Source organism: Eschscholzia californica, unplaced genomic scaffold, assembly GCF_041429995.1.
Source record: "Eschscholzia californica isolate CP2 unplaced genomic scaffold, dmEscCali1.0.p SCAF_6, whole genome shotgun sequence".
Taxonomy (NCBI): domain Eukaryota; kingdom Viridiplantae; phylum Streptophyta; class Magnoliopsida; order Ranunculales; family Papaveraceae; genus Eschscholzia; species Eschscholzia californica.
The window spans coordinates 4,860,009-4,877,325 of NW_028238483.1; the positions used below are offsets into that span (position 1 = coordinate 4,860,009).

Genomic DNA, 17,317 nt, shown 5'->3' on the forward strand with positions numbered 1-17,317 from the left:
TACACCGTGCTTTTCCTATCGTATGGTTTCCTGCATTGGTTGAAGTATTGTCAAGTACTACGAAAAAAATGAAGTTTTACACTTCATTTTCTATGCTCGTGTTAAAGACGAACTCAATGATCAGAGAGAGTGAGATAGAGAGAGGTGTCACTGGAGTGTAGAAAAGATTGCAGTCCAGGAGTTGTTTGTGTTCTTCCCAAACACATTGAGGCCGACTACCATTTTATGGGGGATTTAGTAGTTGTTTGTGTTCTTCGTCTCCTTTATATTCCAACTCCCTTGCAGCTTACAGACATTTTTATTAAGGGTTTTCTCTTCTACCCTGTTTCTCTATTCGAAAAATCAATCTTATGAGGCTTCAGATTGAGGGAAAGTGTAAGAAGAAGATAAGAGTGGGTGTATAGGAAATAAAAGAGTGTAAAGAAGGTGTAATTTTCTTTTGGTTACTGTATCTATTAGTTCTCGAACAGACTGTCCGATCTTACGTCCGTTATTTACACTAACAGTACTTTCTCCCTTCTGCCGTCTGTCTCTCTATAATTGAATAAGTTTAAGCTTTATAAAGGAATTGTACTCAAGTTTTTTATTACTGTATTTCATATAATGACATACACACTTAGCTCACATTCGTCTTTTTACAATATACACAGTTCCCTTGAATACATACTTATTGACACTCAACATAACAAGTGTAAACTGGTTCACTTCTGGTTTCAAAGAGGAAAAAAAAATGAAGATATAGATCATGTCTAACTTCAATAAATAAAAATCTGATACAATGAAATTTTGATGTATAAAATGTTTATACATGTCTAACTTCGAGTCCTATGTTTGCGAGGCTTGAAGTGAGGGTGAAGATTCATTATATGTTCTGGCATAAAGTCATGTCGCGTCAAAACCCCAACAATTGGAGGCCGCTGCAAATAAGAGTAAAGAAACAATTCAGCTTCGTGCAATTTTCATCCATTTAAAACATAAAGATTGCTAATAATCTAACATGTTTTGGCCGAATGAACTTCCACATGACATGTTTTACCAAAGTGGTCAGCCTTATATTGTCTATCTAGCATTATTTATTCATGTTATAGTATTGTTTTTTACTATATCAGAGAGATAGAGATTTACTTACCCCTGGTGTTTTTGGGACGACACACAAGTGCCTGAGACCGAGCTGCCGAAAGAGAACAGCTGCTTTAGCTAACGACATTGTCTCTACAACTGTATACGGTGATGTATTTGTGATGGGGTGAAGATCGATATACATGTCCATTTCTTCATCCTTAATGTCAAGATCTTCAACCTTCAGGCCTTTCCCTGATCCTGCCTTGGCGAAGTCAAACGCATCAAAGTTTCGTATTGTCCCTTCGCCAGATAAAATCCTCTCTTTTGAGAATCTCTTCCCGTTGAGCAACACAAGCAAATGAGATCTTAGCACAAGCCCACATAATTCCGGTGCATCAGAAAAGGGAGGCTCATCGATGACGGGGAATCCATTGTGGCCCGTGAAGGCCAAAGCATCTAGAATGCTTCCTACTTTCTCAACACCGGAGAAGGATATAAGTGGTCCAGACACTACGTCTCTTGCAACCAAGTGTTTCATGTAAGGTTCTGAGTGGGCTTCCATGTATGGTAAACCCTTCAAAACTAGTATTTGGTCATAGACACCCTTGTTGAAGGTGTCAGCTACCGTTTTTGAAATAAGAAGAACCAGCATTACTAAAGGAAGCATTAAGAGATCATTGGTGAGCTCAAGTAGGATGATACAGATAGAGACTGTCATTCTCATGGTTCCACCGAGGAAGGAAGCAGCTCCAAGGAGAGCAAAAAGACCTGGGCTGAGATTACAAATTGGGCCCAAGAGAGTCCCGGTGAGGCGCCCGTAAGATGATCCTGCGAGTATAACTGGGATAAAGAGCCCACTCGGAATGGCGATTCCGTAAGTGATAACACCAAGGCAGTAGATTGCGACGAAGAAGATGAGCAAGCTAGAAATGTCAAACTCATTCTCAGTGCCGGAACTGAATAGATTGCGGATGGCATCATCGTTAGTGTTAAGTAACAGGGAAGCAAGATCGTTATAGTGGCCCTCTGGGCATTGGAAATTCTTGTAGTTACCGGAACGACCTATAGTTGGACACTGCTCTGCAATGTTCACAGGGCAGGGTTTGCATCTCGCTAACCATGGCAGACCATAAGCGCAGCATGAAGTCAGAAGGGAAATGATGATAACGAGGATGACTTTAAATGAAGCACCTTTCCTGGAATGTTTTCACTTGTATAAGTCCTCGATACATATCAGTGACAATAATGATAGTATAACAACAACTAGCTTTATGTGATTAAGCCCTTAAGGCATACTGTAATATAAGTCCTTTCAACAACAATGGTTTTGAAACAACATGGCAGATGAGAGTATGAGACATGCAAAATCCCTACTTAACATGGACAAAGCTACAGGTGTAAGTATCCGAAACCAGTAACAGGTGTAGGATACGAAAAAACTATAAAAAGAATACCAAAATGTTCAACATAGTAATAGAGTCTATCCCAAGCCCATTCATTACTTGCTTCAGCATAACTTCGTACCAAGGATCTTTTGATCAATTTTTTTTTACTTCTAATTGCTTTTATGAAGACTGGTGTGTGGTGCTTTTATTTCCAATCATAGAAAAATTGTTCCCTTCTGTTTTCTGGACATCAAAGTGCGATTCAAATCTTGTTAAGTTTATCTGAATTCATTCAAGTTTCTTTCATTTGTTTCTTGGTTCTAGTTGAACTTTCAAACATACTGTAAAGTATAAACTTCCATATGTCTTCTATCTCTACTTCCAAGTTCTTTACTTTGGACCGACTGCTAAATTATCAACAAATGGCATTAGCCAAGAGAGATGTTTTATGGACTTAACATGATTCTGCGTAAATACGAACAAGATGTACTACATAAGCATCATAAAAAAAGGGTTAAGACAACATACTCATTGATGAAGCTGTAAGTGCGTAGGACCTTGTCAATAAGATAGTTGTACAAGCTCCCCAAAAGGCCGCCAATGACTCCAATGACTAGCACCCCTAGTAGATCCGTCGTGTTATATGTTGTATCGGCAGAACTGACATCAAACATGATCAGTCCTCCTTCACCAAAAAGCCCACAATTACCACTCCTACAGAATACCATGAAACCTCGTAGTACCACAGCAACAACTGCTGTTGTAAAAAATGTTCTCCAAAGAAGAGCACCCCTCCACCTGAAAAAGTTCAACAAGGAGTTTGATGATTCCTTTTTTATTTCGCAAATCTAGTCGCAAGTAAAGCATGAAAACCTGAAGTATACCATGAAGCTGCTTCTTCTAAAGCGAAGAGAACCCCACCAACTGGGGCACGAAAGGCAGCTGCCACACCAGCAGCAGCACCACATGTTATCAAGTCCCGTCGATCCCTGTCGTTTTTGAAGTATCTGAGCCATGTCCATGTCAAATGATACTTCCGGGACCCACCTTGGCCAAGTAAGGAGGCTATACAAGCTCCTGTATGTACCATTGGCCCTTCCTTACCCACAACAAATCCAGCAGCAACTCCAAAAATAGAACCAAAAATCTGCAAATTTCGTGTAAAACTGAAAATAAGCCCTTGCCCTTACTTGGCACGAAATTAGTGATTGCAGTGGACTTTATAGTAACTGGCTGAATCTCAAGAAACATATTCAATAAAAGAAAGTGTAAGATAAGTTTAGATATGCTGCCACAATAAGAAAAGGTAGTGAGCATTGACTAAATTGATCATAAATAATCCTAGATCTCGAACACTGATTTGATTCAGCTCTCCAGCGTTCAACCCATATCGGTCAAAGAAAGAAGAGGAAATGAGCCAGAAGTCCTTCGGGCAAAAAAATAACTAATTAAAGACATAAAGTGTGTACCTTTACAAAGAGAGTACTTGGAGCCAACATAGAATGAGCATCTACACCATTCAAATAAGCTTTCACTTCTGGTATACCAGATCCTGCTGCTGCAGGAGCAATATAAGCACATAAGACTGCAGCAGCAGCCGCCAAAACCACATTACAACCAGCATACGCCACAAATGCGAGGTAGTACCTGCACTGGGCCATAATCACATTGCAGTAACTCGAACTAGTTAGACTAGTTACTAGTTTCAGATAACAAAAAGCTAAAGACTAATTGTTTCAGCCAATCTAACAATTAATTCATTTAGGCTTACTTCTGCTTCAGCATGAGATCACTAGTGAGTACCAATTTGAAACCAGCTATGTTCTCAACTCCCAGATTATTAAAAAAGCCGACAACGCCGGTACCCAACCCTATAAGAAGTGCGAAGGTCCACTTAAGAACAACATACTGAAATATCTGAACTTTCTTCCTCGTCCTCCAGTCCTGCTTGAATAGATCATTTTCAACAATCCTGGGAAAAAATGCACATAACTGAACAAAGAGGAGGAAAAACAAAATCTCATAGCCTAGTTTTAGAATAAACACAATATCACAAGTATAGTGAACTTCATTCCCGAATTCAAATTAACTAGACATGGGATAGAAAATGTCAAATTTTAGCTCACTTTCGCAGTCCTACACAAGTCATTAGAGGTCAGCTGGTGCATTTACAGTTTACAAGAACCAATAAAAGTTCCCCAGTATCAAATACCAGAACTAGTTGGCTAGTAAAAGTGGTGTGTGTGTGTGTCTAAACTTTAAAATTTTAAATGTTCTCTTCTTGCTATAGGAAGCTGTTTCTGGCAAAACCTATTCATTGGTCCAACACCATGTTTGCTACACTGGCGTATAATTCTTGCACAACAGGAACATAGTACGTCATAAACCAGTTGCAGTCACAACGGAAAGAGCAATATGAAAACTTACTCGTAATCAAGGCTCTCAATTGGACAGACGTTCGAGCCAATCAAAGCAATCTGGGAGGTGGTGTTAGTCCTTTTCCTGAGAAGTGGTTCACTAATCATGGCCTTGTCGAAATCTGAATGGTTTCTGACCATATCCTTCTCTTCAAATCCTTCGCTCTCTATGTCGTGCCCGTCACCAACTTGATCCATGTCAAACTACTAATACTTTACGATTTTACCTATAATAAATGTATATATGTTTATCTTCTTTTTACAGCTATGCACCCAACACTTGTAATTCTACCTTAGTACTCGCATAACCCAAGACCTCTCTGCCCGCTCTGGAGTAAGGAAGAATAACAAAGACAGCATATACAATAAAGTTAGATTATGGACATTTAGAGCCTCATATTAACAAAATAAAAAATATAGTTCTAATCGATTAAATAAAACGACAACAACCTAAGCCTAAACTTCTCCATATTGCTCACTTACTCTTCCAATGACTCTCGGAAAACTTAGCAAAACTATCTCATCTTTGATCCATTTCAATCCCTTCTTACACTGTTGGAAATGTAATTTTATTTTTAGTGTTTTCTTCATTATTGGTTTCCCCTATTTTCGAGTACAACATCTTTGGAAAACCTGAAATATGTGCAGCAGTGCATCAGTTTTTCTAACCGTGCGCTGCATGCTCTAATGCTCATAACTTCCTCATTCGAAATCCAAATCACATATAAAATACCTTTTCGGAAAGCTTACATCCTCATCCCGGTGAATCTTATTCTTCTCTTTTCGTTTATTTTAATTGCTTATCCTGGAGCTTGTAGTTATGGGTTTCTAAATCTCATCTTTGGTAGACGATGAATTCCACATTCGATCTTTCGGATACATATTTCTTAATTAATTAAATTCTTTTATTTCCAAAGCAATGGGTATTTAGTTATTCTTCTTATATAGTTTTACTTGGATTTCTTTTATTGCTTATGCTTTTAGTTGACATATCATGCTTGAGTTGAATCTTTTTATGATATATTCTTGTTGAATGATAACCAATAGTTAAGAAATCTTATTTTCTAAAGAGAGGCGATTATGATTTTATATTATGAAATAGTGCTTAATCAAATAATATTCCGGGATTAAGATAGGATAAATATCCTAAATTCAAAGTTATACAAAAAAAGAGTTTGAATTGGTGTTTGGTAAAGGACCCGTCTCTAGTGTATTGGGACACCACTAGTAAAGGGACATTAATCTTTTTTGTAAGTAGACATTTGCTTAAAGAAAAAACTAAATAAACCATCATATATTCAGTTTAAAATGACAATATTGAAAAATACTTTAATATTTAAAATTAACCACAAAAAGATAAACCATTTTAAGAGTCAAGATCTCTTTCTCTACCTAATATCACGGAACAAATGATGAAATAAAATTTAACAGAAAAATTTCGGACAAAGTGATTGAAAAATGTCAAAAATTTCGACCAATATGCGCAAAATTACAACCACTATGCCAACATATGAAATTGGTCGAAATTTTGGTTATATTTCAACCACTATGATCGAAATATGTTCAATAGTTCGACCACTGTAGCCGAAATTCTGGTGCAAAAAAAAAGTAACCATGGTTGTCGAAATATTACTTTCTTAGAGAAATCTTCACCAACAGTTTTCACTAGTAGGATTAAATAATAAATGTGTTACATTGGAAAGAAAGAGATGAGAACAACTCAAAAGTAAATGGGAACGTAATGTTTTTTTTTTGTTGCAAAGGAACGTAATGTTTATAGGCGATGTTTGTTTTGTAAAATATGTTAAAAATAGGATTTTGTGCCAGGAACTGTAAGGAAAGACATGAAAATAAAAGAAAAACGTCGATACTTGTATTATTTTAATCTTAGTTTTTATTCCAATAAAAATTAATTTATTCAATTTAAATCTCTAAAAATAATGTGTATTTTTTTAATTGGTAAAGGAAATTCAATTTTGACTATGTCCTTATATCATTTAGCCGAGTCCCTAGTCAATGACTTGTTCGGAAAGTGATTTTATGTGTGGTGACTGGTGGATTCTAAAACTCCAACCTTTTTCATGGGATTGACTAGTACTATGAGGGAATAACCTTAATAACAACCATAGGTCAAGCTTTGATAAGAAGTAGAAGTGTCTAGATCAAATTAGGGAAACTTGACCACCTTATAGTGAGTGTTAGGGTTGATTTGGTTGAGTCAGTTTGATTATGATTTTTACCTTCCAGATAGGGTCTTTGCAATTTTCTGTCATTATTTTCGACAAAAGAAAAAGTTTGATTAAATTACTAGTACTTGGTTTATAGTTTATGCCCACTAGGTTTCGTGATAAGGAAGGTCGTTTCATTAGTAGAGAAACTCATTTAAATAAACTTCTAGCGAATCTTTCTTTGACCGATAGTATGGTTGAAAAAGTGAACCTAGTTGGGGATGAGAATCAACCTAATTGAACCTATGACTCTCAAGGGTTAAATGAATTCTAGGAGAACTTGTCAACCATCATGGATGTAGTTACCTCCCACCACGACGCACTTCAAGATAAAGTTGAGTATTGTTCAAATGTTCCATGTTTTCTGTGGTGTTGAGGATGAGAACTCTATTACCATATTGGGCAATGAATTTCACAATGTGTCTTGTGAGCTTTTGAGTCTTACGTTATTCTCTTTATCTTTTAAAGAAAAAGCAAAATATGGTTGTATGCCTTACAACCTCAGTTCTGTAACTACTTGGGAAGAATTGACTAGTTCATTCCTTCTAAAATTCTTTCAAATACACAAAACTACCTCACTATGGCAAAGTCTTAACAATTTTGTGCAACTAGAAGGAAGATCTCTCTATAAGTATCTTGAGAAAGTCAAGGAACTTTTACTACAATGCTCCCACCATAATAGAGTTCTCCTGTAGTGGTGGTTTTTCAAATAAAACCGTCAATGAGTTTATGAACTTTCTAGAGGAATTAACTGAGAAATCTCAATAATGGGAAACCGCTAGAAGTCATACTAGGACAACTCCTAATAGAGGTGTAATTCATAGAGTTGGCACTTCAGATACTTGTCGCTATGGCTAGACATAAATAAGCTTTAGAAATGAATCAACCTAAATCCTTAGTGGAAGATCCTACATAGATAATGAGTGTTGAAAATGAAACTATATCTTATTCATTCTCCATCTGTTCAGACCCCAAACATACAGGTAATAGGTGACCTTATTCTTTGGAGAGGACGGAAGAGAGCAAGGTCATGTTCTTTATCAAAACTCTAGGAATGGTAACCGTTAAACGTATGATCCATATACTGACCCGTATAATCCGGGTTAAAAGAAACCATCCTAACTTCTTGTGGTCTAAAGGTCTGTATCAAGGTCCCCACAGGTACAATTTAGTAATTCTATCAATCCTCCGGGTGTTAACCATTCTAGGATTCCTACTGCCCAAATCAACACTCAAAATTCTTCTGAAAATAAGTTGTCATCAGAGGATATTATGAATATGTTACCTAAGTTATGTAGAGTCCAAGGAAACCAATAAGCAGTTCATGCAAACTACTAAATAATCATTTTCTAGTTTACAAACTCAATTAGGTCAGATTAAAAAAGCCTTGATTTGAGCAAGGGGGCAACTGGGTATGTTAATTCACATAAGCAGAATAAAAAAGGTACACAAGGTAGACAACCACCTGATCAAGCCAATGCAGTAATCAACCTTAGGAGTGGTAGTGTTGTAGACAATATGAAGGGAGTGCCTGAGATTCAAGCCCTACTTATTCGTCAAATGAGACGTTTAGTGATAAGACTGAAAAGGTTTTTATACATGATGGTCCATCTATGTTGCTTGAGTCGATAGTTTCTATTGCCATATCCTAAGAACTTATTTGTCTACATTGTGACTAAGCACTTTGAACAGGTAATAAATACTTACAATGACTAATTACGCATTTATAAATCTACATTGTGACTGAATCTTTTCTTATTCACATGCCACTGTAGATACACACAAAGAAAGGAAATAGGTTGGAATAGAAGGTTTGAATGCTTTTCACTTTGTAAAACACATCCTCCAAGTCAAAGGACGACATGGAAAAAGAGCACAAGGGACAGATTTTATCTCATTATCAGACAGGGAATCGAATAATGAGTGGATAACTAAGGAAGCGAGTCTTGTGCTTCTTGAAGAAATAGATCGGATAAATATTGGAGATTTTTTTGTTGAGCAAGAAGGGGAAAATATTCGAGGACGTTAACTTAAGTTAAAAAAAAAATTGATACGAAACTTTGCTTCAATCGACAGAAAAGCTTATGGTATACATAGTATTTTTGTTGTAGGACCACGAAATTTAACAAAGTCTATCACAGGAAAAAAGCAAAGAGAGAGAGAGAGCTCATAGATGAGGATGAATCTTCAGTCGCACAATGATGAACATACCTCGACTTGGACGTTTTTGGTCTTGATAATGACAATGTAAAGTGACAAGCAATGCTTAACATTTTGGTTCTTTTAATGAATTTTATTTATAGCTTAGATTTTTAGACTAGATTTTATACTATCGAACTTTCAAGGAAGCAGTTTTTTGTTTACTATTAGTATATTTTGAGTTTAAACTATTATAAATGAAAGTTTATATCATAGATGTATAAATATACTGATGCACATTAGCACATATGATAAATAACATATATATATATATATATTATATATGTAAAGTAATCTTGCAATTTTCGCTTTGAATTACGATACAATTCATAAAATCGGAAAACGATTCGGCCTACGATTTACGATTTGACAGACAAGGATATCATTATTTAAGAATATACTTAAAACTTTGTCTGTAGCATACCTTGGTTGTAAACATGGGGTACTAAATAATTGATGGGTTAAAATATTATGAAAGAAGCTTCAATCTTGGAAAAAGAACCCCTCTATGCAGTCAATAATTGTGTTTAGTAAACAATTTTCTTTAAATTTCTTAATTGATATCACATGAATCTTGGAAAGACTCTTCAACTACATTAACAATGAAACCCACCTTTCTAGATATTGCACGAAAATCTGAATTATTTACTATCATCAAAACAAGATCCACGTGATCTTCAATTATGAACATTCCTCCCATACTTTTATCATTTTCTCTTTTTGTTTAGATTACTAATTTGTCAATGAGATTCAAGAAATAGATTATTCAAGAAACAATCATCACCAAAAACCTAATCTAAAAAGCTCAAGGTTGAGAAGATTGAATAAAAATATAGTACCTGTTTTATGTCCTCCCCTTTTCTTGTTTCATTAATAGTGTGATTAATCCTCCTTTCTTCTACAAAATTGAGTTCTTGATAATGAATTAAGTAGACCCATTCTTAATTACAACAATCATTAACAATACATGATTATAAATTCCTTTAGAGAAGGAAGAAAAATATTAAAAATAATGAACCAATCCAATCCAATATATATAAACAAATAGCAAAGAAAAGTTGGGATTTTTTATCTTTTTTGGTATAACAAGTTAGGGATTTATTAGATTAATCAGCTCTTACCAAAATAAGACAAAATTTTGCCTCTTCTTAGAAAGTTCAAAATCATCTTAGTTTTTTCTTTAAATGAACTTATAAAAGATGAAGATAAATTTTCTTCTAGAAAGGGAAAATAAATCTAACAAAAAAAAAAAACAGAGAAAACTAACCTTGTTAATCTTCCAATTCAGAATTCGCTCTGGACCTTTCCCAAGTTCTCTAACTTCTTCTTAATTAGCAGAGAGAAAAAAAGGTAGAGAGAGAAAGTGAAGAGGATACCAATAATTTGTAATATTATTAGGTGAACATGGGAAGAAATCAGGCATGGACATTTAACGTGAAGGTTTAGGACAAATTTTTACAGGAAAACGACATCTAGAGAGAGAGAGAGATAAAACTCTGTATCCCTTATTATCATCAACAGAGGCCAGTCAAAAGTTAGCACATGGAAAGTTATAGTAAGATGAAGGATATTGATAGTTGTAATTAACGGACCCATTTGGTATTGATGACTCAATATTTGGCCGACCAAGTCAAAGATATCAATCATCAAAAAAAAAAAAAAAAAAAGTCAAAGATATCAACTAATATTTTTTTTTTATCTTAATTATAATTTTATTTTATTTTTTCAACAAAAAAAAGAATTTTTTTTTTATCTAAGCGGCATGTGCCAGCTTTATTCCTACGTATAAAGTACGATTGTTTGATCGAGTTTAACACAATGGTGGACCAGAAAGAGTTATGCCACCAGCCACCTGATCATCTATACTCTAATTAGAGAGAGTGAATGGTAGGTGACACGAATCTCCTAAGCACGTTGAACTTTGTCATAACATTGAGACTAGTAGAGAGGTGGATCTAAGTAAACTGTGTCCCTGACCCTTGCTTTGGTCAATAAGAAAGAGCAAGAAGGTCTGCAAAAGTAAGTTTGGCACCCTTGCGCTATGCTCCGCTCTGCCTGATAAAATGGTGGTTATGCAAAAGGTTAGATATCGCCAAAGATGCGCTTCCCAAATAGGACCCATTAAAGATAATATATGATCACATTCAAAGATTTTTACCTTGTATGATCGTGCCACGTGGCTATACCTTGACGGTGGACAACCACGGACTCACGAAACCCAGGGGCGGTCTGGGCCTAAAGCAACCAAAGCGGTCGTTTTGGGGCCCAAAGTAGTCAACGGCCTCATATATCGAATCATGTATGTTATTTCATAATAATAATAATCATTTTTCAAACGGATTTATGACATGAAACAAGTTATAGCTTAGTGGTACAAGAGCTTAAATCTTGTACGATAGGTCCACAGATCGAATTTCACCTCCAAGCATCCTTAGAATTTATTTATTTTTTCTAACAAACACTATATAGGGCCCCATATTTTAACTCCGCTTGAGGCCTCCACATGTTCGGAATTATCACACAGGTTTACTATGAAAGATGACCGAGATCCATTCCTTACAGTTTTATTGATTTCTATACCTGCACACTGAACTGACTTGAGTGTTAGAGTGCCCTTGCAGGTACACCCCATCTCAAATCTCCATTCCTGATGATGTCGAAAAGTGGCTACATGGATATATGTAAAATAATCATCCTCGTATATATCCTTTGATTCAGTGCTCCATTCTTGCTATTGATGACTGAATGAAGGGGCGCCTGCAAAGATATTTTGACACTCAATTTAATTTTCTGTGTAGGTTAAGAGTTTAATGAACAAGGAGTAAAGATCAGATCCCTTTTCAGAGCAAACATGTGACGCTTATATAAGGTTGCATGGCAGTGGCCAATCACAGGTTGTGATTTTGCGGTGCAGACACCGACTTGGTGAGTATGTGGTTCAGACGTTAATAAAACTTTCAGATCATGCTCGTATGACCATATCTTTTTTTATGGAGAATAGATATATGGTGATACCTTGCCTTCTGTATAACCTCTATTTCTTTTGGGCAGAGTCGAACTTTCATCTGCAGACTTCCCTAATTCTTGGCTCAGGCAGTAGAGTTTACTTGGGTCCACCTCTCTGTTTGTCTTCGTGTCATGACAGTAAGAGACTCATGTCGACCTCCCAACAATCTCTCTGGTTAGAGTTGGGCTCAGGTGGCAAAGTTCTTTTGGGTCCACCTCTTTGTTTGACCTCTTAAAAGTTCTCGCATGCATTACGTGGGGATCTGGCACGTGTCGCCTTGGTCAATTTCTAGACTTCTTAACTGGTCAACGATGAACAATATTTGGCTCAACACAGTCTCTTCTTCTCCTTAGCACAATGACGGATGTTAAACTTCTTAATCTGCCAGGGTTGTCATTACATCATAAAATCGATAAAAAGTATTAATTCTATTAAAAGATGATTGGCATAACAGAATTGGTTGTTATTTTAATCATCTCTGATTCTTTGAATGTTGTTTGTGGAGTAGAGCATCGACGCTCGCATTTCTCGGTGTGTTTTCTTCCTGGTTAGCCTCCACACTTGATGCACCATTCTGCCCAAGTCGTGTCTCTTTCCCAGAAAAGACCCTCGATCTTCCTCGTTTGTTGTACATTGTCGAATTAAATTCTTGTGATGCCAGTCAAAGGCTTTCTTCGAGACTAACCCCGCACATATTGCTAACATTTAATCATCGTTCCTTCTCGATACATGTTTTATATTGCTTTGAATCGTTCCTCTTATCGTCTTTGATTTTCTTATAAATAGGTTGGCTTCTTTCTTCAATTCCTCATGACGATCTCTTACCGAAGCCTTTTGACTTTCCTAAAATTTATATTTGTCACCCTATTTCTTTTCATATTTTTGATGGATTATGACCTTACAACATTACCTTGAGACCTTATCTTATGGTATCATAGCCAGTCCACTGACTTCTGTCTTGTCTGACATAAAATTCCCTAACTTAGTTGGAGTTATCTTCCCAACCCGTGCTTGATTTTATTTCTACACTCGTTAATAATGTCCTTTCTGATTCTAGGAGGCGGGCCATCCTCCTATCTAATTAAAGTCTCCAAAAGTTAAGGGGGTTTCTGATACAACCCTACCTGGTCGATTGCACAACTTCATCTATTGTATTCGTTCTCCATAACCATAAGTTAGAATCGATCTTAAGGGAAAAATATGCACTCCTGAAGGATCCCTCAATTAATCTTCACTGAACGAAGCTATTGGATTAACATTATAAGAAGCAACTATATCTTAATGGAAGCATTTTACGGTATAACTAAAACTCTCTCGTTAATTCATATCAGACTTATGGATGTGATCCTAATATAACGACCTAGTAGTAGACATTTGATGTCCTAAATTCTATAAATATCACTCAAATTCAGTTAAGATAAGATATGAATAAATCCATATAGTCAATCAAGAGGTCTCATACGTTCTTCAATCAAAGGGCATTCGTGTAGTTTGTTGTGTAGAACTTTATATTACTCGCTCCAGGTTCACAAGGTTTCTGAGTCGAAGTACCATCAACTCTGTAAGATAAGCCATTGTTTTCCCGACGCCAGAACTATTGGTACTATACAGTAACATGGCTGAAATTATCATAGGAAAAGAGGTTACTTGTCTCGGTACTGGACTCATCTATTATTGATGTCAAAACTTTCTTCCTTAACTCAGTGAAGATGTTGAAATTGCTACATTGAATCCCGCGATGCTCCTCAAGATCTAGGGAGAAACTTGCAAGAAACTCGCAAATCCCTTACAAGCTCTCGTAATTGAATATTGAATGATCGTGAGTTTTGGACTTGGACCTTTGGTTGCTCATCACACTTGAGACTTAGCTTGTGATCGTGATGTGAGGTTCATGCCCTCTTCGAGACAATTTAATTGCCTTTTTATAGACTTCTTTAACTGACTGTTGATAGGTGGCGTGGACAAGGCGACTGAGATCCACCGTGTTGGACTGCAACTACTATTTCATAGTTGTGAGATATTAGAATTCCTCACTGGGATATCTCGTATATGTGATAAATAGAAATTAACTTACTCAAGGATACTTGATAGATCGCGTTTTCAATATTGTAGATTCTTAAGAGAAGTTTTGTCCTTGCGGGACTCATGAAACCCAAGTTTAATAAACACTTAAGATCCTCACCGACTAGGATCCTTAATAGGATTGCAGGATTAGGTCGGTAAAGCATTAAGCACGCTTCTACCCCCCCCCCCTATGTTTCAGATTTAAGTAACGACTTGAGTGGCAGACCTCCTTCGGGTTCAACCTCCCTCTTGACTTGATAGGGGTTGACCCGTTGGACTTTTGGTCCTTTCTAGACTTATTAACCGTAGTCAACCATAACCATGTTTTGGATCATCATCTTTCTCACCTTGTTTAAACTTTGTTCGAGATTAGCATGTATGGATTTTTTTTTTAAATTATTTCAACTGTAAAACTATTACATCCAACCCAAAAATCTTAATGGTTATTTTGCTTTCATATATACTGATTAATTATATTGTTAGTTCGATAAGTTATTTTCTGTTTCCAATTTGTCTGACTTGGTAGTTAAGATATATCTGGTAATATAGTTTTTGGTATGCTCACGTTGTCAAATTACTGCACCCCATCCAACAATTAGAATAGGAAAGTAATGAGTGAGTTAAGGAGGCTAGAGCATCTCTAATACAAGTGTGAAGTTGAAAAGTTCAAAATGTCACACAGAATATTTTGAGTTTTTTTTTGCAAATTTCTTTTCCAATGTAACACCCAATTTGGATCTTAAGATGATGTATGTGAAAGCCTTTAATTTTAAGATGCGTCGAGGAAAAAATTCAACATTTGAGTTATATATATATATATATATATATATATGGATCTCAGTTGTCCACTAGATATTTAAAATAAAACAATCCATCTAAGAAATGACACTAAATAATTTTTAAGTTTTTAGACAATTGCATTGGAGATGTCTTTTAACCCAACGGTCACAATGGGTACCATGTAGAAAAGAAAATCTCAATTGAAATTTGATATAAATGACAATTAAATTTTTTTCTCTTCAATTTTGCATTAGAGATGCTCTAAGAGTCTAAGTTTCCCCCTTTGGTATGTTTGGGGTTCATTTTGAGAAGAAGGTGCAGATCGACTATTGAGTCAATGAACTGCCAAACGAAATAATTTAATAACTTATTTTCATATATAATTTAATAATTTATTTCTCTTAATGATAAGTCAACCACTCCACCTTCATATATAATACCAGTGAAGAACACATGATAAATTAAAAATGTTTAACCACTAACGTGTTTGAGGAAGATGTAAACCGACCATTCAAATTAGCTCAAATGATTGATATCACTATTTAATATGAGCTTACATATTCTCCAACAATGATAAACCCCCTTATGTTTAGTATTAACATAATAAAGTCGGTGGGGATAGGCCAAAAATCTATGTAATAAAACAGAAGGAAAAACGATGACTGTGACAAACATCCTAAGGATATTGTCTAGAAGCCCTTCTCAAAATTTCAATATAGTCCTTATTTGAAATTCTTCTTCGATTTAAAATTGTAGAGAGATAAATGTGCGGTCCAGATTAACTTAAATTTCTCCCTACCAATTAATTCTTTTTCTGTTGTGAGTTTTTTTCTTATTTGAATAGGATTAGTACATTTTAAATTGATAATCAAGTGTGGGCGGTGGTGGAACAATAGTGGTAACAAGATTTTATTAATTTAGGTAATTAATGCCTTGCAAATTATGTAAATTAAAACCACTCTTGCATCCGTTAAAAAAGAACAATCTTGTCGTAATTAATGCCTTACAAGTTATAAATTAAAACCACTTTTGCGTGTCATCAATTATAAATGGTAATGAGAACTAAAACACAATCTCACTCTTGCTGGTTGAATTTATTCTTTTATAATTATAAATTATCCTTATAAGTTTTTTTTAATTTATAAATAAATTAAGAACCTCCCAATATATAAATTGTTAAATGAAGGTTGTATGGACTAAAATTCGTCATCATAAGTGTCCCTAGAAATCCATAATTAATGGGCCAAGTGATACTTAAACTCCAAAACTAAATGACAATGGTTCCGACTCATTCATATTAGGGCACTCGAAGATACTCATATGAGTCACCATGACCCCATATGAGTATCTTATCCCCAAAACTAAATGACAACTGATGTTGTCAACAAAAAAAAAATGACAATTGATGTGTTGGTACCTTATCCAAGGTAACAGCACATCAAATAATCCATAAGATTCTCTCCGTCCATATATTAGTCGGGGCGTTACTAACGGTCAACGAGTACGTCAATATACTCATTACATCGGTCAATATACCCATTAAAGCGGGCGTTACCACTTGGACAAAGGAAAACTATAAAGTGGTTGAGGTTACAATAAATACAGGAGATCAGATATCTGATATCCAATTCCTTGGCAATTAACGATTCCATTACTTTCTCTCTCACATTGTTTTGCTCCCGCTCTCTGTCTCTCTTTCTCTCTCTCATTCAAACAGCACTACGGTCTTACACCCAGAAAGGGGTTGTCTACTTTATCTCTCCTACAGAGAAGGTTGTATATTTTATCTCTCCTACAGAGGAGGTTGTATATTTTCTCTCTCCTAAGAGACTGCCTACTTTAGCTAGAAGGTCAGATCGCTTCTTCACCCACATGATTTCCTTTTACAAAATATAAGGTCAACACTTCACTATGGCAGACCTTCCACTTTATTTATCGTACATACCCTGAACATTTTATCTTCAAGGAAAACCTCTCTAGGGCGGCCTTACCTAGCGACAAACCTGGTAAGCGGTTATATTTTCTCTTACGTAAGTAAGTCTAACCCGTAAAGATATCGTGTTTTGACCACTATAGGAGATGCGCCACACTTCGACCACCTCCTCAATAGTAACATTCCAGGGACATCATTCACCTATTTATTACTTTTCTTGCAAATTTACTAACTTGACTGTT

General features: G+C 35.8%; 1 protein-coding gene across 3 annotated transcripts; it reads right to left on the minus strand.

Moving 5' to 3' along the window:
- Nucleotides 1-556: 556 nt before the first annotated feature.
- Nucleotides 557-10,903, minus strand: CLC-C (chloride channel C). 3 transcript variants are annotated; one of them, XM_086649457.1, is made up of 9 exons: nt 10,559-10,903; nt 10,131-10,189; nt 4,875-5,193; nt 4,219-4,419; nt 3,917-4,094; nt 3,332-3,594; nt 2,976-3,245; nt 1,130-2,258; nt 557-917 (listed from the first exon to the last, which is right to left on the minus strand). In XM_086649457.1, the coding sequence occupies exons 3-9, from the start codon at nt 5,060-5,062 to the stop codon at nt 813-815; spliced, it is 2,334 nt and encodes a 777-aa protein (XP_086505583.1). In that variant the 5' UTR covers nt 5,063-5,193; nt 10,131-10,189; nt 10,559-10,903; the 3' UTR covers nt 557-812. The 3 variants fall into 3 exon arrangements, with proteins under 3 accessions (XP_086505583.1, XP_086505584.1, XP_086505585.1); XM_086649458.1 differs by having other exon boundaries at nt 10,131-10,186; nt 10,559-10,846; XM_086649459.1 differs by lacking the exon at nt 10,559-10,903 and having other exon boundaries at nt 10,131-10,271.
- Between the last annotated feature and the right edge of the window lie 6,414 nt (nt 10,904-17,317).